Below are 25,251 nucleotides of genomic sequence, written 5' to 3' on the forward strand. Positions count from 1 at the left end.
TACACCAGAGGGGAAGGTAAGCAGATTATTCCAGAAACAGACATTGCTTCATGTTCTTCGTAAATTAGCACCCTCATAAAGGCAAACCAAGAAGGTCATTCTCACTCAGCTGGCATCAATATTGAATTATTTTTTATATTTCTGTCTTTTTTTTAATGAGGTCTGGGGCTATTCCGTGATTCTTCCCAGAAGTATCAAGGCACAAAAGCCAGAATGGTTTTGGAAACTAGAATAGCTATTTTTGTTTTTTGGATTTTTCTCCAAGTTCAAGGGACCAAAGGTAAGTCAAGCATTTATTCCTAAATTTGCTTATCTATGAAATCTATTTACAGAAGCAAACATTCAAAATCGACAAGGTCACAACTGTATGTCAGAGGGCTAGTGTATGGTAGGCCCAGAATAAATATTGAGTGATTGGCTGAATGATTATCAGAAATAGTTTTCACTTGATTGAACATTTCCTACAAAATCTTAACTGCAATTTATGTTAACAAAATAGGAGACATTAATGCATCCTATTTGCTTTTATAAAACATTGAATATAAATTTCTACCATTAATATCAACAACATTACTAGGTCCTTGAAACCAATTCTATTTACCCTTTAAAACTGACAAATAAAATCTAAAAAGTGAAATTAATATTTTGTCATTTATGATCAGAAAAAATAAGTATTTCTTACCTCTCATAGTTAAATAATGAGCTGCTTTTCCTTAGAAAATAGCAAGTGTGCTTCATCTTCAGAGTTCACGATGACAGCCAGCTCAGAAAATTAGCTGTTTTTGAAGTTGTATGCAGAAAAAAACTAGGCACTGCATGTTCTTATGGCAAATCTTCAAATGAATATAAAATTAAAGCAAGCCACAAAGCAGGCATATTTAAGAAGAATAAGGTATTTTTTAAAACCTGATGAAGAAAGCTTCAGTTTTTTTAAGCATAAGCCTGAGCATTATAACATGCTCAGTCTTTTTAAGATATTTGAGACCAATAACGTTCAGTTCTTCTTTAAGGATGACATATCTTCAGAAAATTAACATTTTAATTGAAGCTTTGGTTTGAAAATGTCCATAGAAAAGTGAAACAAATAGTTGGTTCCATTTGTAAGTCACTGAATAACTGATTCCACTCGTCATTTTATATTTAACTTTTTGGTAATTGCGTTTGGAAGGAGCAAAACATTTCTGGAAAAGATTGTATAAAAATTCCCTTTATGTTTTGCTAACCATATATGATAGTGGATGAATCAAAAGTTTACTTACTTTTCCTGTAAATCACATATAAATGTTCACATTTGTAACAACATTTTAATTAGAAACAAATGATGGGGTCCCAGGGCATTCTGAGCTTCATCTGCTGAAGCAAACCAATTTCTCTGCTTCACAAACTTGACCAGGCAAATCAGCTTTTTTTGTTGTTTAATTAATTATGTTAACTAATTTAATTATTTGTTTCTATTTTCATATATTTTATATATCTGCCATTACAGGCAATTACAAATAACATAACTTTATATAGAAAATTAAATGAAATAAGCTTTACTAAAAACCTACAATTTATTATATGCTTATATCTATGAAACAAAGTATTATAACTGCATAATGAAAAATCCAAACATGTTACTTGTTTGGGGTGTTTTATTCAGATCTGTGAATTTCTGTAAATCTTCAATTAGTGAGGTCTATATTAATTAAAGTTTATATACTTCAGCCAGATTGTTTTCCCATTTGTGACTAATTAACCATCATGAGTGTATTTACATAGAAAATGGTTTGGAGAGAAAGAAGAGTTCAATTCACTACAACTAGCTGTTAAGCATAATAACTGAGTGTTTAAATTCAAGAATTTCTTTTTTAAAAATTATAGATTATTTGAATAATCAAAAAGATATGAAAAAATTACCTATAGTACTTCTATGCAAACATAACCCACGCTAGCGACTTCACGTGTTTCCTCAGCCTTTCTATGTTCACTTATTTAATTTTCACATTATTGCAGTTCTACTGCACACACACACTATTTTATACCAGGCTTTTGCCCTTCTGTTATATCACATGAATATTCTACATTGCCATCTAGTTTTGACAAGCATCATTTTATTCGCTGCATAATGTTCCTTTCAGTTGATATATCATGATTTGCTTTACCTAAATACTCAACAAAAGAGAAATAATTGTTTTTAATTATTTTGTTATTATGAATAACATTACAATGAACATCTTTGTGCATAAGCCTCTCACAGTTCGTATTTAAGATTCTTAGCATAAATTCACTAAAGTAAAATTGAGTCAAAGCAATATAAACAGTTTTATGGTATTTGGTTCAGATTGCCAAACTGCTTCTCAAAAGGTTTCCTATGCCGTTAGGCAATTTTTCACAATTTGATCCCACAGAGTGCTTACCATGTACCCAGTATGGTGCAAGACAGAATATTGAGAGATTCAAAGACACGCCAATATTTCAAAAGATTTCCTTTAAGCTTTGCAGATTCTGAATGTAGTTTTTCCATTGATACATAAAATTAAAGTAGTTTTGATTTCAAAATGTTCATTAAGTAAAATCGTTTAGTGCAACAAAATACAGTTCGATAGTTTCAGAAAACAACTATTTTATCAAATACCAAGGCTCCTCTCTCTAGTATCCATAATCGGGATGCCATCGCATCTGATGTGCACAGCACGGCCTTATGCTTTTGCCTTTCCATGTCATATAAAGAATTTCATCTAATTGCTTGTGACATTCCAACATGTGGGAGAAAAAGAGAGAACATCCACACTTAGCAAGCCCTAAAATGGAAACAGTGTTTATCAGAGTATGTGCCTTTTGCATTATATTTGGTTATACTAAATGAAACCTTTAGCTAAGTTATTATTAATTCACCAAAGTAGGGTAATTATTTTCGTAGCTGTGAAATGTCAGTAAATTTGCATTTGAAGACACTCCACTTCTTGCTAATACTTTACTACTGGCATATGTTCTCATTTCATAAAACTACCCAGGAAGCTATTTTCCCTCATTCTGGCTCCATTAACAAACAGAACATGGCTTCATTTGTACACCTGAGATAGCTGCCCCATGGCCGTCACAGTAACTTGGCAGCTCCCACACTTTGTTCGTCTCTGCTACAGTCTCAGGGCAGTGTAATTCAAAAGGTTCAAGGCAAATTTTCTTGTTCAATTATTTCTGGGAAGATGTCCTTAAAATTGAAGCTTTGTGTCCAACTGAACAATCTGTGGCGGCACACCTGAACCCACTTGTTAGTGGCTTTAAAATATACTGATATACTGGCTTTAAAATAAACAGCAGATGCTGCCTGTGACCCTCTCTGCTTGTTTCACTGATCACCCTAAAGAACGATTATATGCATGAGCTAATTAGGCAGCTTTAACATAACCAACTGCTTTCTTGACCGTTTCTGTCAATCATGAGGGTGCAGCCACCTTAAAGCTCAACCATATTTGAACTCTAATCTTCTCCGGTATACCTGTATACCTTAGGTGCCACAATCGTGTTCCAGATTTTATGCTGTTTTAAAATGATTCATCTGAGGCAGCAAAGCTTGTTTTTCACTACAGCCTTTAGGTTTATGTTATAATTCAGTAAGTATGTGGTAATGACCGTATGAAAGTCCTAACCGCATCCCCATATTGTGATAGATCAGACTCTGGGATGACTGAGGTCTCCATCCACACCACCTCTTCCTGCTTCCCTTCTGCAGTTGTGGGGAGGGAACTGGTTGTGCCAACTTTGGAATACCATAAAGCAGCTTGTAGAAAGGAAGGAAAGACTCTGAACACAATGTGAGTTTGATCTTCCAAAGAGGACAGTTTTAACAACCGTTGGGTTTGAGCTCACTATCTGAGAGTCAGAGACGGTGTCACTGGGATTTCAGCCTCATAAATCGAGAGCAACAAGTCAGATGGAACCATTTTAACAAGGGAGGGGAGTGCACTTTTTGCTCTGGGTCCAAGGCAACCTGCATGCCAAAGCTGGTCCTACGAGATGAAATGGTTGACTTGGCACAGCCATGGTAATGAGAACCCAGATATGGAAATACCACTGTCAAGGCTGAGCTACAGCAGGCATCACTCTAATTATTTATTGAGAATGTACTCTACTGCTGCGCCTCTCTTCTGGCCACAGTGAATGTTTGAAGAATATGAAAGAGCTACAGAGCAGTGATAAATGCTTCTAAGCATATGCTTATATTCAGTAGATTAATATTTTTCCATTTACATACTCATTCTTGAGGAAATCTCTTTCTGCATGCCTTTATAAAATCAACTTAATTCATTACAGTTTTGTTTGCTTCATTCGGCCATCTTTAGGCCCCTCACCCATCACAGCTCTCTTCTGTTTTCATAATTGCTTCCCCAGGAGAAGGATTAAAGGAAACTAAACCAAAAGGAATTTTGTGGAGAAAAGTCAGAACCTCAAAATTAATGAAAAGTCTCCACTTCGGAAGTACTTTAACTTCACACAGAAAGTAACATATGTAGGGCTAATTTGTCTGTCTTATGGTTCCTGCTGCATTTATGAACAAACAGAAGTTACATTTAATTAAACCCAACTATGAAACCCAAGGGCACTATTACTAACCTGGTGTAGTCAGTTCAGACCTGATCAAAACACTTTGTAGATGGCAATCATATTAACAATCCTTTAGGTTAATATCATATTTTACTTATAAAAGCTCAAGCAAATTTTAATTCATCTTACTGCTTAATATTTTGCTGGTTGGTAGGCAATGTGCTCATTTCTGGTCAGGAACCTAAGGCAGAGAATGCTAAGTAATGTTCCTAAAATCCTTTGAGATGGGAAGGTTAGAACCAAAACTGGGATTTGAGCTGTATCCGGTCCTATCTTACATCTACCTAGTCTATTAATCAGTCCAGTATAATATTATGAGTGTAATTAATATGTGTTTTACTATTAATTCAAAAGCCAACTTCCTCAGCTAACAACAACAGATGATTGCTGCTTCTGGGCCATTTCCGACATCTCTTTGCATGACTGATCTCAGGATAGCTGGCCATGGACTTCAGCTCTATCCTAAAAATGGAAGCACCAATTTTAGGAGTTCTATTACTCCTTAAGAAAGAAGTGTGGGGGCCTGCCCAGTGGCATAGCCATTGGGTTCAAGCACTCCACTTCGGCAGCCTGGGGTTTCCAGTTCAGATCCCGGGTGTGGACCTATGCACCACTTATCAAGCCATGCTGCGGCAGGCATCCTACATATAAAATAGAGGAAGATGGGCACGGATGGTAGCACAGGGCCAATCTTCCTCAGCAAAAAGAGGGGGATTGGCGACGGATGTTAGCTCAGGTCTAATGTTTGTCAAAAAGAAAAAAAGAAGAAGAAGAAAGAAGTGTTGACATTTTGAAGTCCTCAAAGAATTGGAGTTATTTATTTATGGTGTCATTTTAAATGCCCACCATTAAAGTCTAAGTTTAGTGGCAAGTGGCTTGTTTCAGATTGTGTTATGTATCTAAAGGCAGTACCTGGCCTAATGGATGTGCTTTGACACAGTGGGAACCAAAAGTTTTGATACCTCACTATCAAAACACCGAAATTTCACCCCCAAGTTTGCAATATTTTCAGGCTGTAGAGATATACAATTCTGAAACACCCCTTTCTAATAATTTCTCTTCCTTCCTTCTATTGAATGTGATTTTTACTTTCATCAAAACACATCAGTCCCACTGCCTCTCCCAGTTTCTCCAATTCTTCAGCCTTTCCAAGCGTCAGTCCTACACATTAATCCTGGCTCCTGTGGTCCACTCCCAAACCTCTCTCAACAGTCTTCCTGTTAAGGTTTCCAATAGAAACCTTTCTCTTTGACCTTCTGCCTCAGTTGCTTGGTTAATTCCATTCTGGGTAGACTTAGCTTTCAGTTTTTCTACTCTCCTTCCTGAGCTGCCAGGTATAATTAGAGAATCTCAAATAAATAGAGTGCTTCCATGAAGCAAGTTCATGCACTATAAGTTTAATCAGGCTCTCCAAACTATTCCAATCATCCTCATCTCTGATTCCCTGACTTAATCCTGTAGTCCAATTTCCAAACCTTGCCTCTCTCCTTGAGCCTGCAGCATGATTCGCCCTTATTCATATAAAGGCTCAGTTAAGAGCAAAGGCTTTAAGGTTTGCAGTCAACACAGAACATGGTTACACAGACAGCGCTTTCACTTACTAGCTCTGTTACCTTGGTAAACAGCTCAATCTCATACATATCTTCATCTTATGGTTTCCGCTCTATAAAATAGGAATAATAATAACAATGTCTTTCTCATAGGGCTATAATAAAGATAAGTAAAAGAGTGTTTTTAAGCTCTAAGTGAGATATTTACGACAAAAATGTTCAGGGGTCCGGCCCTGTGGCATAGTGGTTAAGTTCAGCACACTCTGCTTCTGCGACCTGGGGTTCATAGGTTCTGATCTGGGCGTGGACCTACACCACTCGTCAGCCATGCTGTGACTGCAGCCCACATGCAAAGTAGAGGAAGATTGGTGCAGATGTTAGCTCAGGGCTAATATTCCTCAAGCAGATAAAGAGGAAGACTGGCAATAGATGTTAGCTCAGGGCAAATCTTTCTCAGAAAAAAAAAAGTTCAATAAATGCTAGCTCCTGAGATGACTATGATGACTACTTCCATTACTGTTACCATGACCTCTTACGTACTGAGAAGGTCAAAGTCACTGGATTTCATTTGACATCTCTTCTTACCACTTCAAACTTTCTCCGATTCTTTATCCAAAGTCTTCTCATTCTCTCTCATTTCAGAGAGAATAAAAAGATTTCACATTTTTGCTGATGTTGTTTCTATCTACCTGAGACTCTAACTCTGCTTACAACCAATTCCCCCATGACCCTCCTCTTCCAGTCTCCTTTTCCATTCACTTCATTTTCCCAGCCAAAGACTTTAATGCAACGTTTCTCAACATTGGTAAAAACAGCAGCACTGAGGCTCCAGCTGTGAAGATTCTGATTTAATTTGTCTGGGGTGGGGCCCAGGCTGGAGTGATTGTTATCCAGCTGATTCTACTCTGCAGCAGGTTTGAGAAGCACGATTTATTGCCCTTCTGGAAAGATATGATATGTAGGTCATTATATAATGGGCCATCAGAGGATTTGTTTTAATCTCATTTTCTCAGTAAATGTTTTATCATAACTGTACTTCCAGTTTAGACGATGTCACCTCATTATTTAATAGGGTTGATAGAATGATTTGTATAAGCATTACCTTCACTATATTGTTTCATTTTTTTAACCATTCTGTATAAAACAGTGCTGAATATATTAGGGCATAGACATGTCACAGGAATATGCATTTTGAAAAAGCTACACAGAGTGTTCCAATAACGCACTGTTAAAAACCAATTAAATGCTTCATGAGGGCAACGACCAGGTTGATCTTGTTCTCTGTAATACCCCCTTTCTGGCAGAAACCACTGGGCTTCCTGCTTTCTAAGTCCCATTTCCTGCTGTCATCTTCTACCCACAGCTCTGAAGTCAGGAACTTTGGGGGGCCAGCCCGGTGACACAGTGGTTAAGTTCACACATTCTGCTTCTTGGCTGCCCAGGGTTCGCCATTTTGGATCCCGGGTGCGGACATGGCACCGCTTGGAACACCATGCTGTGGTAGGCGTCCCACATATAAAGTAGAGGAAGGTGGGCACGGATGTTAGCTCAGGGCTGCACTTCCTCAGCAAAAAAGAGGAGGACTGGCAGTAGTTAGCTTAGGGCTAATCTTCCTCAAAAGTAAAAAAATAAAGTCAGGAACTTTGGTATCACCTAAGACATCTTCCTCTTCTTTGTATCTATTTTGTCACCAGATCCTATCAAGTGGTGTGTTGATAAACATTTAGCAACTCTCTCTCCAGAAGGTAAAAATCCCTATTTGTAGTGCTTGCCAATATCCATAGTGTAAATACTAGCCCCGTGGCCATACTCCCAAATGATTGGTAGTTCAAACTAGCAACAAGACATCATCTAATGTGGATGTGCACAGTCTGCTCTCAGGAGCCAGTGATGTGGGCCCGTTTCAGCACAGCATGGCATCATAAATTTTAGTACACAAAAGCTTCTTTAACCCAGCTTCACGTTTTCATCCCCACTGCTGTGGGACCATGTGTAACAGTCTCCTCTCAGCTTCCAACCTTTGACTTCTCCATTTCCTAAACCTATGAGAACTAGTCAGTCAGTGACAAATCTTGTCGTAACAAATCTTGTCAATACTACCTCAGAAATGTCCCTATATTTTTCTAGCTTTAACTAGCTTTGTTGCCCATTTACACCACATTCCCCTGCTTGATAATAAGAAAAAGGAAAGAAAAGAACATCCAAAGTCTCCCCAGTGCCTTCAGAATAAGTTCCAATAATTTCATCTGAGGATCCTTATGCTCTGGGCTCCACCTTCCTTTCCAGCCTTACTTGTAGAGACTGCTTGAGTCCCTGCCGTGAGCCAGAGACTTCCCTGCAGAAGTCCTTACTTGGGAAATATGCATCAAAGGTGTACAAAACATATCTGTTGTATTTAGAGAATAGAAATAAAATGCTCACTTCCCAGATTAAATAACAAACACTAACGGTATCTTAGAGGCCCCTATCTGCTCTGCCAGGGTCTCTTTCTCTCTGCTCTGTGCCAAATGTGGCCACTGTCATGAATTTTGTGTTGATCATGTCATTGCTTGCCATCAGTGTTTCCACCTGTAGAAGATATATTCTCTAAATATATTTCTTAGTTTTGTTTGTGATTTTTATATAAATAATATTATGCTGTTTGTGTTCTCTTATGACTTAGTTCTTAGGCTCAACATTACGTTTTTAAGGTTCATCCACATTTTTGCATTTGGCAGACCCTGAAGCAAAAACTTAATCTGTTACTCTTCACTGGAGAGCACATTTTCAGGGAACCAGGAGGAAAAGAAAGTGAGAAGTGAGGCAGTGAAAGAGGGAGAACCAACATAAAGATGCTTTGCCAAACTGGCCACCACTTGGTGTCAAGGGTACCCAACTGCTGATCTCAAAGGGCCATCTTCAGAGACACAGGACTACAGCATCTCAGGCCTGTCCATAGGGTAGGATCCTGAGGGCACATGGAGAAGAGCTCCTAAGAGATCTCCTCAAAGCTTTGCCTCAAAGGATGTTAACTTCCCTGCACATCCACTGTGCTTATCTATGGTGGGTCCTGATGCTTCTCACACCTCAGCAGCAACAGAAAGTCCTGGGGCAGGAGAAAATGGACACCATGACACAGCAAGGAAGCAAGGAGCTGTGGGCTTGTGTGTCCCATAGTGGGTCAGAGCTCATGAAGAGCAAATCTGAGAAAGAAGTGAGGCGAGGAGGGTCTGAAATGGTGCAGGAGAGGCTTCTGAGACTCGCTACTGCCTAGTATAGATCCACCACCATGTATTCATTCTTCTGTTGATGGTCTTTGTTATTATACACAACACTATACAAACACCCTTGTATGTGTCCTGCGGTGCTCACACCAGGCGGGAGTCTCTCCAGAGTCTAGGAGTCTCCTTCTCTCCTCCCACCCTCCTGCTTCCTGCGTAGTAGAGAAATCATTGTGTCATGAGGTATGCATATTTTCAATCTTATCAGGTAACACCACATTGTTTTCCTACATGTTTGTGCCATTTTGAGTGAGGGTTTCTTTTTTTCCAAATCCTCATTGACATTAGGTATTGCCTGACTTTTTGTCCTAGTCTGGGGGAAGTGAGATAGTATATCATTGTGGTTTTATTTTGTATTTCTCTGATTCCTAATGAGGTTGAGTACCTTTTCATATATTTTGAGTCCTTTATGTTTCTTCTTCTAGAAAATGCACACGCAAGTATTTTGCCAGTTTTTTCATTGGGTTGTCTTTTCTTATTGATTTAGAGAAGTTCCTTAAAAGTTGTGGATGTCAATCGTTTTGCACTTACATACCTTTCAAATGTCTCCTCCCAGTTTGTAGCTTATCTTCGTACTCTCTTAATGGTATCCTTTGATGAACAGACATTCTTAATTTTAATGTAGTTGAATTCATCAGCCTTTAACTTCATGATTTCTGGGGAGTTTTTTTGTCTTACTTAAAAAGTCCTTTCCTATCTTAAAGTCATGAAAATATTCTCCTATATTTTCTTCTAAAAGTTGTACAATTTTGCCTTTCATACTGAAGCCACTAGAATTGAGTGTGCATGTGGAGTGGGGTGATGTGAAGTAGGAAAACAACTTCTTTTTTTTAATGAGGGTAATCAATTGTTTCAGCATCATTCACTGGTTAGGTTCTCCTTTCCTCTCTGCTCTGTGATATCCCTTCTACATGAACATGAGTTTGTCCATTTTATTATCACTGAGCCAATACCACATTGCTTTAATTACTACAAATTTATGCTGTTCTTGATATCTCATAACCATGTTTCTCTGGCTTTATTCCCTTTCTACAGGAGTGTCTGAGCTATTCTTAACCCTCGACTCTTCCATAACACATTCTAAGATTAGCTCACCAAGTTCCACAAGACACGTTATTGAGGTTGAATTGTAATTGGGTTGAATCTATAGATCAATTTGGGGAGAACCAATAGCTTTATAACGTTGTTTGCTATCCAAGAACATGGAATATCTCTCCTTTTATTAATACCTTACAATAAAGTTGCATGATTATTTATTTACTTATTTATTTTCTTTGCTGAGGAAGATTCACCCTCAGCTAACATCCATTGTCAATCTTCCTCAAAGTTGGATAATTATTTTAATAAAGGCCTTCCACATCTTGGACTTATCCCTAGCTACTTTATATTAATTGTGATCATGTAAATGGCATTATTCTTATTACATTTTCTATATAGAAAAGTAATTGGTTTTATATCCCATAGCTTTGCTGAACAATCTTAGTTCTGAAAATTCACTAGTAATACTTTGGAGTTTCCTACTTAAAAATTATACCATTTGCGAATAAGGAAAATTTGAGTTCTTCCTTTTCAGTCTTTGTATCTTTTATTTATTAATATTTTCTCCCTGCCCTTCATAGGCCATCCAGTACAATGTTAAAGAGAAATGGTGACTGCACTCATGCTCACCTTGTTACCAGTCTTGAAGGGAGTGCTTTCATGATTCACCATTAAGTATGATGCTTGTTTCAGCTTTTGTGTTTGATTTTTGTACATGCTCTATATCAGGTTTTATTTTTAAAGTTCTTTTCTATTCCTAAGAGTTTTAATCATGAATACACATAGAAATGTATTGTGGACTTCTATATCTATTGAGATTACCAAATGATTTTTCTCTTTTAATTCATTAATGTGATAAATTACTTTAATGAATTCTCAAATATTAGACCAATGCTACATTTCTGAGATAAATCCAACTTGGTCATGACCCTTTTTTACACATTGCTGGATTCCATTTGCTAATACTTTATTTCAAATTGTTACATTCGTATTCATAAGTAAGATTGGACCATGATTTTTTTCCTTAAATTTTCTTTGTGAGATTTTGTAAGATTTTGTATGAAAATGGAGTTATTTTTTCCTTGAATCTTTGATAGAACTCTCCGGGGAAGCCAGAGAATGATATTTATGAAAAAATATTTGATGACTGACTCAATTTTTTTAAATATTATAATGATAATTAAGTTTCCTACCTCTTTTTATGTTAGTTTTGTTAGGTTGTATTTTTCTAGAGATTTATCCATTTCATACAAAATTTCAAATTTATTGACAAAACGTTAATTATAATATCCTTTTGTTGTATTTTTCATGTCTGTAGAAAAATATAACAATATCCTCCTTTTTCAATCCCATTAGTAGTTAATTGTGTCTTCTCTTTCTCGTTTTTTGTGGGTTTTTTTCTTTTTTGAGGAAGATTCACCCTGAGCTAACATCTGTGCCCATCTTCCTCTATTTTGTATGTGGGTCACTGCCACAGCATGGCTGATGAGTGGTGTAGGTCCACACCCCAGATCTGAACCCGACGACCCAGGCCGCTGACGTGTAACACATCGAACTTAACCACTATACCACGGGGCCAGCCCTAGTGTCTTCTCTTTCTTACTTGATCAGTCTTACTTTTTGTTTTTATTATTATTATTTTCAAAGGAAAAATATTTGGCTATTATATTGCTTTTTCTTCCTTTTATATTTTTCTTCTCTTTTAATTAACGTTTACACTTACATTTATTATTTTTTCTTGTATTTTCTTTGAGTTTATTTTGTTTTCTTTTGCCAATCTCTTGAGATGGATGCTTAACTCATTAATATTCAGTTTTTCTTTCTTTTTCTAAAATAGGAATTTTAATGAGAGAAATTTATCTTTCAAGTACTAATTTAGCTATATCCCACAACTTTTATTATGTAGTATTTTTATATTTTTGATAGAAATATTTTTAATATTCAACATGATTTCTTCATTGACTTATGGGTTACTTAAAGGATGTTTTTAAAAGATCTTTGAGGGTTTTGGGGGGGCTTGTTTTTCTGCTTGGAAAGATTCACTTTGAGCTAACATCTGTTGCCAATCTTCCTCTCTTTTTTCCCCCTCAGAGCCCTAGTACATAATTGTATATTTCAGTTGTAAGTCCTTCTAGTTCCTCTATGTGAGCCACTGCCACAGCATGGCTATGAACAGACGAGTGATTAGTTCCATGCCTGGAAACCAAACTGGGGCCACTGAAGTGGAGCACACCAAACTTTAACTGCTAGGCCATCAGGGCTGCCTCAGGTTTTTTTTTTTTTTATTTCCAAACATGGTGATTTTCCAGTTGTTTTTTAAAACTGATTTTTAGCCTAATTTCCTGTTGGTCTGAAAACATGATGTGCACGCATTAAAGTTCAGTATGTAGTCAATATTTATATAAGTTCTCCTTGTGCTTGAAAAGAAGGTATATTTTATATATAGTATAAATATGTATATTTTTAATTTTATAATGTTCCAAATATATCCATTAGGTTAAGTTTAATCGTGTTTTCAATCTTCTATATCCCGATTGATTTTTATGTTTGTTCAATCAATTACCAAGAAAGATCTCTTAAAACCCACCTGCTATTATTGTTGATTTTACTTTCTTTATTGTTCTATTAAATTTTCCTTTATATATTTTGAATTTATATTGTGTGTAAAATTATGACTTGTTGCAGCTTTCTGATGACTTTTTTATTTAGATTTAATTGACATATGACATCGTACTAGTTTCAAATATACAACATAATGATTTGTATATACTGCAAAACGATCACCACAATAAGCCTAGTTAATATACATCACCATATATTGTTACAAAAAAAATATTTTTCCTTGTGATGAGAATCTTTTTTTCAATTTTTTTCAGAGGTCATAATGGTTTATAACATTGTGTAATTTCAGGTGAACATTATTATTTATCAGTTTCTGTATAGACTGCATCATGCTTACCACCAATAGTCTAATTTTTATCCATCACCATATATATGTATCCCTTTGCCCCTTTTGCCCACCTCACACCCTCCTTCCCCTCTGGTAATCACTAATCTGTTCTCTTTAGCCATGTGTTTATCTATCTTCCACACACAAGTGAAATCATGCAGTGTTTGCCTTTCTCTGTCTGGTTTATTTCGCTTAACATCATACCCTCAAGGTCCATCCATGTTGCAAATGAGAAGATTTTGTCTTTTTCTATGGCTGAGTAGTATCCATTCTTTATCCATTCATCAGTTGGTGGGCAACTGGGTTGCTTCCATGGCTTGAATATTGTGAATAGTGCTGCAAATTAACACATGGGTGCATAAGTCTCTTTGAATTGTTGGATTCAAGTTCTTTCAATAAATACCCAGTAGTATGATAGCTGGATCATATGGATCATGTCATCTGCAAATAGTGAGAGTTTCACTTCTTCTTTTCCAATTCGTATCCCTTTTATTTATTTTTCTTGCCTAACTGCTCTGGCCAATAACTCCAGTACTATGTGGAATAAGAGTGGTGAGAGTGGGCATGCTTCTCTTGTTCTTGTTCTCAGAGGGATAGCTGTCAGTTTTTCACCATTGATATGATGTTGGCTGTGGGTTTGTCATATATGGCCTTTATTATGTTGAGGTACATTCCTTCTATACCCATTTTATTGAGAGTTTTTATCATAAATGGCTGTTGTATCTTGTCAAATGCTTTCTCTGCATCTATTGAGATGATCATGCAAACCACATTCCATTCCTCATTCCATTAATGTGGTGTACCACATTGATTGATTTGCAGAAGCTGAACCATCCCTGTGTCCCTGGCATAAATCCCACTTGATGATGGTGTATGATCCTTTTAACGTATTGCTGTATTCAGTTTGCCAATATTTTGTTGAGGATTTTTGCATCTATGTTCCTTAGTGATATTAGCCTGTAATTTTGCTTCTTTGTGTTGTCCTTGTCTGCTTTTGGTATCAAGGTAATGTTGGCCTCATAGAATAAGTTAGGAAGCATTCAATCTCATTCAATTTTTTGGAATAGTTTGAGAAGGATAGGTATTAAACCTTCTTTGAATGTTTGGTAGAATTCTTCAGAGAAGCCATAGTCCTGGACTTATGTTTTTTGAGAGATTTTTGATTACTGTTTCAATCTCTTTACTTGTGATTGTTCTACTCAGATTCTCTATTTCCTCTTAATTGCGTTTTGGGAGGTTGTATGAGTCTAAGACTTAATCCATTTTTTCTAGGTTATTTGTTGGCATATAGTTTTTCATAGTATTCCCTTATAAGTCTTTGTATTTCTATGGTATCCATTGAAATTTCTCCTCTTTCATTTCTGACTTTATTTATTTGAGTCTTCTCTCTTTTTTTCTCAATGAGTCTGCCTAAGGGTTTGTCAATTTTATCTTCTCAAAGAACCAGATCTTGATTCTTCCGGTTTTGTTAATCTCTATTTCATTTATTTTTGTTCTAATTTTTCTAATTTCCTCCTTCTGCTGACTTTGGGCTTTGTTCTTTTTCTAGTTATGTTAGGTGTAGTTTAAGATTACTTATTTGAGATTTTTCTTATTTGTTGAGGTGGGCCTGTATTGCTATGAATTTCCATCTTAGAACTGCTTTTGTTGCATCCTGTATGAGTTGGTATGATGTATTTTCATTTTCATTTGTCTCTAGGTATTTTTTTACTTCTCTTTTGATTTCTTAATTGATCCAATGGTTGTTCAGTAGCATGTTGTTTAGTCTCCACATGTTTGTCACTTTTCCAGCTTTATTCTTGTAGTTGATTTCTAGTTTCATAGCATTGTGGTCAGAAAAGATGCTTGATATGATTTCAATCTTCTTAAATTTATTGATGCCTGCCTTGTTCCCCAATATATGGTCTATCTTTGAGAATATTCCATGTGTACTTGAGAATTTGTACTCTGCTGTTATTGCGTGGAATGTCCTATAAATGTCTATTAAGTCCATCTGGTCTAGGTTTTCATTTAAGTCTCCTGTTTCCTTGTTGACTTTCTGTCTGGATGATCTATCCATCGATGTAAGGGGGATATTGAGGTCCACTACTATTATTGTGTTGCTATTAACTTCTCCTTTGAGCTCTGTTAGTAGTAGCCATATATATCTTGTTGCTCCTATGTTAGGTGCATATATATTCACAAGTGTTATGTCCTCTTGGTGGAATGTCCCTTTTATCATTATATTCTGCTGCTCTTTGTCTCTCATTGTCTTTTTTATCTTGAAGTCTGCTTTGTCTAATATAAGTATGGCAACACCTGATTTCTTTTGCTTGCCATTTGCTTGGACTATCATCTTCCATCCCTTCACTCTGAGCCTATGTCTGTCTGTAGAGCTGAGATGTGTTTCCTGGAGGCAGCATATTGTTGGGTCTTGTTTTATAATCCAGCCAGCCACTCTGTGTCTTGATTGGAGAATTCAATCTATTTACATTTAGAGTGATTATCAATATATGAGAGCTTAATATTGCCCTTTTCTGTCTCGTTTTCTGGTTGTTCTATATTTCCCTTGTTTCTCTTCCCTTGTGTTTCTGTCTTTTCAGTTTGGTGGGTTTTTGTGAAATCAAACTGTGATGATTTTCTCAGTTTTCTCTTTATTTATTATTTGTGTCTCTGCTCTGATTTTTTGTTTACTGGTTACCATGAGGTTTGTATAAAAGATCTCATAGATGAGATATCCATTTTCTGATAGCCTCTTATCTCCATTAGCCTAAGCAAGTTCCATACCTTTCCTCTCTGTTTTTTTTTTTTTTCGAGGAAGATTAGCCCTGAGCTAATATCTGCTGCCAATCCTCCTCTGTTTGCTGAGGAAGACTGGCCCTGAGCTAACATCTGTGCTCATCTTCCTCTACTTTATATGTGGGATGCCTGCCAGACCATGGCTTGACAAGTGGTGCGTAGGTCCACACCCAGGATCTGAATCTGCAAATCCCAGATGGTTGAAGTGGAATGTGCGAACTTAACTGCTGCACCACCGGGCTGGTCCCCCATCCCTATCCTCTTCCCCATCTAAGTTATTGTTGTCATATAGTATTCTGTTTTGTGTTGTGAGTTTGTGATTAAAATGAAGGGTTTATAGTTATTTTTATGCTTCCCTTCCCTTTATTTCTTATAATTAAATGTTTGCTAACCTCTTCTGATAGAGAGCTACTATTTTCTTAATTTGTGTATTTATCTCCTTGCTCAAGGCTTTGTAAACCTTTGCCTTTTTATTTCAGGTATGAGGACATCCTTTATCATTTCTTGTAAGGGAGGTCTAATAGTGATGAATTCCCTCAGCTTTTGTTTATCTGCAGAAGTTTTTAGTTTTCCATCTTATCTAAAGGATACTTTTGCTGGATAGAGTATTCTTGGCTGAAAGTTTTTGTCTTTCAGTATTTTGAATATATCACTCCAATCTCTCCTAGCCTATAAGGTTTCTTCTGGGAAGTCTGCTGAAAGCCTGATAGGGGTTCCTTTGTAGATTATTCTCTTCTGCCTTGCTGCCCCTAATGATTTTTTTTTTTTGTCATTGATTTTTGCCAGTTTTACTCTTATGTGCCTTGGAGCTCTTTTTGTGTTGATGTAGTTAGGAGTTCTATTGGCTTCATGTACTTGTAAGTCTAGTTCTTTCCCCAGGTTTTGAAAGTTCTCAGCTATTATTACTTTGAACAAGCTGTCTGCTCCTTTTTCCCTCCCTTCTCCCTCTAGGATATCTATAATCCTTATGTTGCATTTCCTAACTGAGTCAGGTATTTCTCAAATAATTTCTTCATTTTTTTAAAATCTTAGTGCTCTCTCCTCCTCCACCTAAACAATTTCCGTATAACTTCCCTCTAAATTACTAATTCTATCCTTCATAATGTCAGCTTTCTTTTTTTAAGTTTTCTAGATTGATCTTTATCTCATTCCTTGTGTTCTTCATTGCCAGAATCTCTGTTTGGTTTTTTTTTTTTTTTTAAGAGTTTCAATCTCTTTTGTCAAGAATTCCTTCTTTCTTTTTTTTATTGGTGAGGAAGATTGTCCCTGCATTAACATCACGCCAATCTTCCTGTATTTTTTGTATGTGACAGTCTGCCACAGCATGGCTTGACAAGTCATGTGCAGCTTCTCACTCAGGATCCAAACTCATGAACCCTGGACCACCGAAGTGGAGCATGTGAACTTAACCACTACATCACTGGACCAGCCCTGAATAATTCCTTTTGCTCATTCATTTTATTCCTGAGTTCATTGAACTGTCTTTCTGAGCTTTCTGTAACTCATTGAGTTTCTTTATGACAACTATTTTGAATTCTCTGTCATTTAGATTGTAAGTTTCTGTGACTTCAGGATTGGTTTCTAGAGACTTGTCATTTTCCTTCTGCTCTGGAGTGTTAATGTAGTTCTTCATTGCATTTGATGAAGTGATCTTTTGCTGGCACATAATGATAATATCAGACCACAGATTCCACCTGCCACCACTTGGGGGTGGGGCAAAGTGATGTTTTCTGAACCAAGTGTGTCTGCTGGAAGTTGTGCCAATAGTGCTCACCTGCATTTGCCCACTGGCTGCAGCCACTTGGCGGGTCACCCATGCACATGGAGGTGCTCTGGTGTTGATCACCTGCCTTGGGTGGGGACAGGCTGAGCTGGTGTGCTAGGTAAGGGGGCAAGGGGTCCTTTCTCTTGCATGTGCATGGGCATACTCTGCATTCATGGGTGGTTCACCTGGGCTGCTACCACACCACTCGGTGTGGAGCATTCCTGCAGGCCCAGCTGCAACTCTGAAAGCAAAAGTGTTTGCACACAGGCCTGCCTTCTCCCTTCCTCCTCTCACAGCTGCACACTGGCTGCTACACAAGGACCCACGATCAAGACAACTGCCACTCACCTCCTTCCACTGTTTCCCAGGGATCCAGTAACCCCATCTTCAGATCTAAGTCTGCATGGATCACTCAGACATCCTATTGTGCTTTGTAGGGAATCCTCTGTTGGTTAGTGAATGCCTGTTTGGTTGCAACTTAAGGGGGAGAGACTAAGGAAACAGTTCACTCTGCCATGATGCTGATATCACTCCCTCTGATGACTTTTAAACTTTTATCATTATGATGAGACTGTCTTCATCTCTGTAATGCTGTCTTCCCAGTAAGGAATTTTGTCCACAGGTGTGCTGGAACTGGCCCATACAAACTTATAGGACCCAACTGCACACATCTCTTCCCAACTCAGTGTTTGGTAATATCACATCACTGGCTTGAAATCAGCCATGAGGGAGTGTTAACACTGGAAGTTGGCAAATGTTACAAATCAGACTTTCTCATCCATCCCTAAGAACTGGTTATTAAACATTTACCAGCATAGCTCTGACTTCATTTGATATTAATTTAGCTATACCAGCTTTCCTTTGGTTAGTGTTGGCATATTATAACTTTTTTCCATCCTTTTAATTTCAGCTTCTCTATTTCTTTTCATTTAGCTGTGTCTCTCAAAATAGCATATAGGGACCAGCCCCATGGCTGAGTGGTTAAGTTCACATCCTCTGCTTCAGCAGCCCAGGGTTTCGCTGGTTCAGATCCTGGACGTGGACATGGCACCGCTCCTCAGTCCATGCTGAGGCAGCATCCCACATAGCACAACCAGAAGGACCTGCAACTAGAATATGCAACTATGTACTGGGTGGCTTTGGGGAGAAAAAGAAGAAGGGGGATAAAAAAGGAAGGTTGGCAAGAGATCTCAGGTCAGATGTCAATCTAAAAAAAGGAAGATTCTGAGGAAAAAAAACAACATATAGTAAGATCTTTTTTATATGCAGTCTGACAATCTCTGCCTTTCAATAGGAGTATTTAGTCCATTTGCATTTAATGTGTTCCGAAAAGTGCATGGAACACACTTATACAGAAAAAAATTATTAGTAGTTTATCTGAAATTCAAATTTGACTTGGTGTCCTATATTTTATTTGTTAAATCAGGTAATCTTATTCCTATCCTATTCCTAGCCCTAAAAAGAATAGAATGGTACCAGACCATAATAACAGGTTACAATGTGCCAGACCTTCTGCCAAGCTCTTGACATCTATTTTCTCATTTAATCTTCAAAACAAAACAAAACTATATAACATGCAAACATTAATCCAAAACTTTGGTGTTGGAATTATTGTTATACTCTTTTTACATTAGAAACCAGAAGCATATGGAGATTATTTGCCCAAGCTCAGGAAGTGTCTCAGGAAGGCAGAGTTATCTTACTGTAACTTCAGCCCTACAGGTACTCAAAATGAAGTCCACTCTTCTTCTCTATATGAACTGTGACAGCTCTTTATGCATCTGAAAGATTTACAGCTGTTTCCATTTAATCTCCTCCAATTCCTCTCTCCTTGAGCAGTCAAAATATCATTCTTTTTGGGCAATATATGCAAGAATGCTATACATGCAATTCTCTTTACTCAGAATTCTCAATGTACTTCAAGATAAGGTTTACATGAAAGCACTAAAACTGAAGAATCATGTGTTTCATGGTTTCCAATGCTAGAATCATGGACAACAAAAAGATTCAGAAAACAGAGATGCTGGGCTGAATTAAAACTGATTCCAATATGAGCATTTCAGACATATTAAGAATCTAATGAGATAAATATGCCCAAATATGTAGCACCCCTAGGAATAAAAGGGAGAAAAATACCCCATGTCTTGGCAGCCCAGCACAGCTGGAACCAGAAGGGAAGCAAGTATTTGGTACACATTATTAATGTGTCCCATAAGCAAATCCACATTCCTGTCCCCTGATATTTCCTTAGTGCACTCCTAGCTTCTGTTAGCTTACTCTTGAATTTTCAGGGATTTTTTTATAGACTCTTGGTAGGTCTCTGAGAAATCTTGCTACTTGTATTCCCCAACCACTTCCAAACAAATCGTGGACTGGATCTGCCTCTGGCTTGTGAATGACCTGGTACCGTTCCAGCATATCCCTTTGGTTTCCATATCATTCAGTCTTTGTGTCAAGCCAGGCTACAGAAATGCTCTGAAAACTATAAGGTCCATACATCTGTGAGGTACAATTGCAACTCATCATCCACATATCTTAGATTTACCTGTAAATTTCTATTCTCATTCTCTTATTCATAATCTGTGTATTTGTTCAAACTCTACATTCTGAAATCTATGGAGATTGGGTCAACAAAGTATACATGATGGGTTAAAAATTGGGAAAAAGAAGCAGGAAAAGGGTTAGCAGAATTTAAGTTAATGTAAGGATGAGATGATTAAAAGTGGCTTAATGAGATTGGTGCTACACGTATACAAAGAAGGTAGCAGCCTCCCCGCGATGATTTGAGGAGTACTGAAAAATCCAGCTGCTGGAAAAAGCACTGGTTTCTTCTCCATCATCTCCTAAAAACAAGCCACAGCTAGGCTGGCTGGCAACTCTAACACAGTTGTTCTCACCTCAGTTTCATCCTGTTTACTTCAAGCTGACCTCAGCCCCAAACTAACTCTACCCACCACGATTTCAAAGTAATGTACTTTACAGTTAATCACAGCTTATAGAGATATCCTACTCTTCTAACTTTCAAGACTAGCTTATTCAAGGGAGAAAGGATTTTTGTGATTTTGCTTATATATTTATGTGAAAATCACTTACAATTCTTAACATTTTAAACTTTTCTTCTAAAATTCTCAAGTAAATTTAGCACTCTATGAAGAAGCAACGTGTCGATTCTGTGGCTTCCCACAGCCTCTGACACAATACTGCAGCCTGAGGGCACTTGAGAGTCAAGGGCAGCCCTGTGATTCTAGAACTGCAGTAGGAACAGCACCTCTGGAGCTGGCGGTGGCTGAGTGGACCTCAGCCAGGAGGCAGCACTGGGAAGGGGTCCCACGCCTTAGATGGAGGCAGCCATGTGTGAGGCCTTCATGCCACCCTATGACAAGTACCTCACTTGTGTTTCTCTCCTGTCCCAGGACACAGAGATCCCAGCCATTCTGAGAACTCTCCCCTTCTCAACATGCCCTCCTCCCTCTCCCCACAAGAGGGATGGAGAGTTAGCACACATTTCTTTTCTGGGTGGTTGAGCATGCGGCCCTGTTGGACTCCTGCCTCTCTATTCACTGACATCTAGGAGACCTGAAGAGCTGCCAGCTCCACCTGTTCAGAAGGTCGCCCCCTTGAGCACAAAAGAGACACCCCCTTTCTCTTTTCTGTCTCTCTCTTCTACCTTTGTTCTGATCCTGCCCACTCACCCAGCTGCATACACCCACAACGAGAGGTGCAGGTTTGTACCTCAGCAAAATTTCTCAGCATCTCACCTTTAGATTTGATTCTTCCTCTTTTTTTTTTAAGTGCAGTGAGATAGAAGAAGGGCTCAATACATATGTACAGAGAGAGTAGAAAACGGGAGTTAGCAACATTTATTTCTTGTAATGATTTTCCAAGATCCTAACCATTTTCCTTCTGACAGATCAAGTGTAACGACTAAACCTGATTTTTTCAGTGAGAAGAAAGATAATGCAACTTCTCTAATTCTCTGAGAAAAGAGAGCATGATTTCATCCTCAGTAGGGAGTAATGCTGCTGAACACGTGCCAGTTTGGGAGGTAAGGGAGGCTGTGATGCGTCCAAGTTTCAAAAGCTTCACAGAGGGAGATGGCATGGCATCCACCCACGCATCGCTGATAATCAGCCTGCACGCTGACTATTGTGAGAGTTTATTTACTTCATATTTCAGTAAAGAAAGTCACTGGAAGCTTCCTAATTTCCATGATCCTCTTTTGTATCATTTTTCCAACAAACTTTGACTCTCAGGCCACAGACTAGGGTTGGCTTTATGGAAGTTTACTCGGAATTGCATGTAGGAAGGGAGGTGGGAAAGCAGTGTGCAGAAGCTCCTGTATTCTCCACTTGATCCTCAGAAAGCAGTGTACTTAAAATCCATGCAATTTTCTGGAACAGCATTGAACAAGGTATTCAGTGTATCTGCATAATGTGTTGAGACATATTCAGGTATGTTAAGCATGTGTACATTAGCTGCCCTGGCTCTTTGGAAAAAAATTTTTCCAGTGTGTAATTGAGCATTTCTACTAATGTAGGGGCCAGACCAGGACATAACGGATCACAAACAAGCTAAGCATTTGCATAAAGGCCGCAACCCTTCACTCTTTTTTGGTATGGTCAGGAAAGTTTATACGCGATTAAATTATTGTTTTTATAATTTCTGGTCATTGATTTTGGTCCTAAAATGTTACCCATTTTCTCTCTACACAGTTCTGTTCTTCAAATGGAAGTCTTTATTCAGCAGGAATTCCAGTAACTTTTTGTCTCTACTCCCGTTAATTCATTCATTAAGACATCGCAGCCGTCTCCCTCAGGAAAACACAATGGGCTCACTCAGTTCTTATACCAGTGGCCATTGCTTTCATAACAGTGCCACTATGGGAGCCCCATCCTCCTTTTCCTGATGTCTGTTACTTCCACTCTGTGTCCAGTAATCCTGTATTATAAGCCTGTAGGGTTAGGCGGCTAGAAAATATTCCTCTAGAAGGGAGAGTTTGGCTGTGCGTGGTCCAAACATGTTGGTAGAGATCCATTTGAATACACAACCAAGAAAGAGACAGATTCATGGGCAAAGCTGAGCCCTAATAGGGGAATTTTGTCAGCAGTCTATGACTGGAGGTCAACTTGATATGGAAAGGAAAAAAATAAACTGTTTAGTGATATAACAGGGAGATGATGTGGCCTGTAATGGCTCCCAGGATGCCAGTCAACATCAAGGCCATGTAGCCACCAGACTAGAACCTAGAGTGGAAAAGATAATTTTGACTGAGGGCCACCTCCACATTAGCTGGTAGATATGCTTCAGCTATACTTAGGCAATCTACTTCTAAAACAATAAGTGAAGGGTCAATAACCCAATATTTCAGAGCTGACACTCCACTTTTTTCCAGATTTGACTTTTTCTTAGGGTAAGGTAATATTTTATTTCAGTGTTTGAATCCAGTGGTTGTTTCGTTAACTGCCCTTTCTATCTATTTGAAAATTTCCAAACTTGTAATAGCTACACTGGGTTGCAGAATTTGAGTCAACTCCAGGATAGAGTGACTAAAGAAATTTAATTTAAACCTTCAGTGTCAACCACTTTCCTTAGCCTGCCTGAAGTTGCCCTGCCCGTGGCACGTTGTCCTCCTTCCTGCCCACCTAATATTTCTCACCTGCTGGCCTTTCATGAGAACCTCCCAACCCAACGGAAATCCATCCCATGGAACTCTCGGCCCTTCTTCAAATGGTCTGTTTTGATGAAAAATCACCACCCCCATCAACAAATATCAATACTCTAACATGTACAATTCCAAACTCATACCAGTGATCATTGGAGTTCTATTTTCCAGCCTTCGGTTTTCAGTATATTATGTGTTGAATAGCGACACCTTCTGGTGAAGTGTCACAATAGCATGTTGAATACAGCAGGCTCTACCAGTACATTGCAGGAGCGGGGAGACAGTGTGGGAAAAAAAGAGAATGAAAGGGGGAAAGATTAATAGCTTGGCATGTGGCATCAGACGAATCCTCACTCACATAGGACCTTGCTTTGTTTTTTGAAAGGAGGTAAAAACAGATGTTTCAAACAGTTTTGTGTGAAAAGAAAAATGGGTCAATAGCTGGAGGGGAAGTGGTATAAAAAGAGAATCTTTTAAATAGAAGGGAAGAATAACAGCTTGTTTGTAAGCTGATAGGAATAACCCAGTAGAAAGAGGGAAAATAATACGTAGGTGAAAGAAAGGAGGGTTTCTGAAAGAATGTCCTCAACAGGTGAAAAAGGATGGGATCGAGTGCAGAAGTAAACGAGTTGGCCTTGGATAGGAGCAGAGAGCACTCATCAAATAGTCACAGGAGGGCACGGGAGCACAGATGCAGCTAGTGAGCAGATGCAGTGCTGGAAATTCGTGAAGTCTCCTCTGGCTCCTCTTGTGCTCAATACAATGTGAAGCAAGGTCATCAGCTGAGAGTTAGAAATGGCAACAAGTGCAGGAAACCTAGAAAAGTTGTGTGTAGTTCTGCAGGCGAGTGAGAAACTCAATGGACCTGGGAAATATAGTGCGATATTATTTAAGGATTGCAAATTTAAAGTGAGCCAGAATGGTTGTTTTTCTCCAGCCGTATTCAGCCACAAGGGTGCAGGTCAGGAGCAGGCAGAGGGTTGGGTTTGACTGTGGTTGTGGTTTTGCTATCAAGCACAACCTTTGAGGGGCAAGGGAATGGAGGACTTGCTATCCTAAAGAGCCAGGAAATATTAATATTCTTTCCCATTGATACGTTTTTAATTGGTTCCATTTGTCATTTATTTATTTACTCCTGGATAAACTGAAAGTGCCTGAGAACGCTGACTTTACTAAAACACATTTTATGCATAAACCATCTCCTGTTTGTTCTTTTGGTTTTCTTTCACAAACAAATTTTTTATTTGTCTTTTCACTTAGGATATTATCTTTAATAAGATGACTGTGTCCAAAGCCTCTGACACTAGACACTGTAGAAGGGAGAAGAAAGTTAAAAGGGAAGTTGAAATAATGTAGGTGGCCAGGACATATGAAACTATTTTTCATGGTCTAATGGTTCTTAAAACAAATCTAATTCATATAATTCATATATTATAAAAGACCCATTACTATTTCCACAGGAACTTTTCAGTAATTCACTAAATAAATATGCACTGTATGACTGTTGGATACAAACACTGTACTAGGTAAGCACCAAGGTGACTTGGAGAGAGGACAAGATCATAATACCCAGGTATTTGCAGCCTAAAAGCCCAGGTATCTGCCAGTACAAAGGTCTTCGCAGCCTAAAGGGCAAAAGTCATATATTTACAACAAACTTG

At 38.1% G+C, this 25,251-nt stretch overlaps 1 protein-coding gene across 1 annotated transcript in view; it reads left to right on the forward strand.

Annotated features, from left to right (window-relative positions):
- Nucleotides 1-213: 213 nt before the first annotated feature.
- IMPG1 (interphotoreceptor matrix proteoglycan 1) overlaps nt 214-25,251 on the forward strand; it is a 119,408-nt gene continuing 94,370 nt past the window's right edge. Inside the window, 1 exon segment of the mRNA XM_046676263.1 lies at nt 214-280. Within this exon segment, the coding sequence (XP_046532219.1) occupies nt 214-280 (67 nt within the window).

This window comes from Equus quagga, chromosome 11 (genome assembly GCF_021613505.1).
Source record: "Equus quagga isolate Etosha38 chromosome 11, UCLA_HA_Equagga_1.0, whole genome shotgun sequence".
Classification (NCBI taxonomy): domain Eukaryota; kingdom Metazoa; phylum Chordata; class Mammalia; order Perissodactyla; family Equidae; genus Equus; species Equus quagga.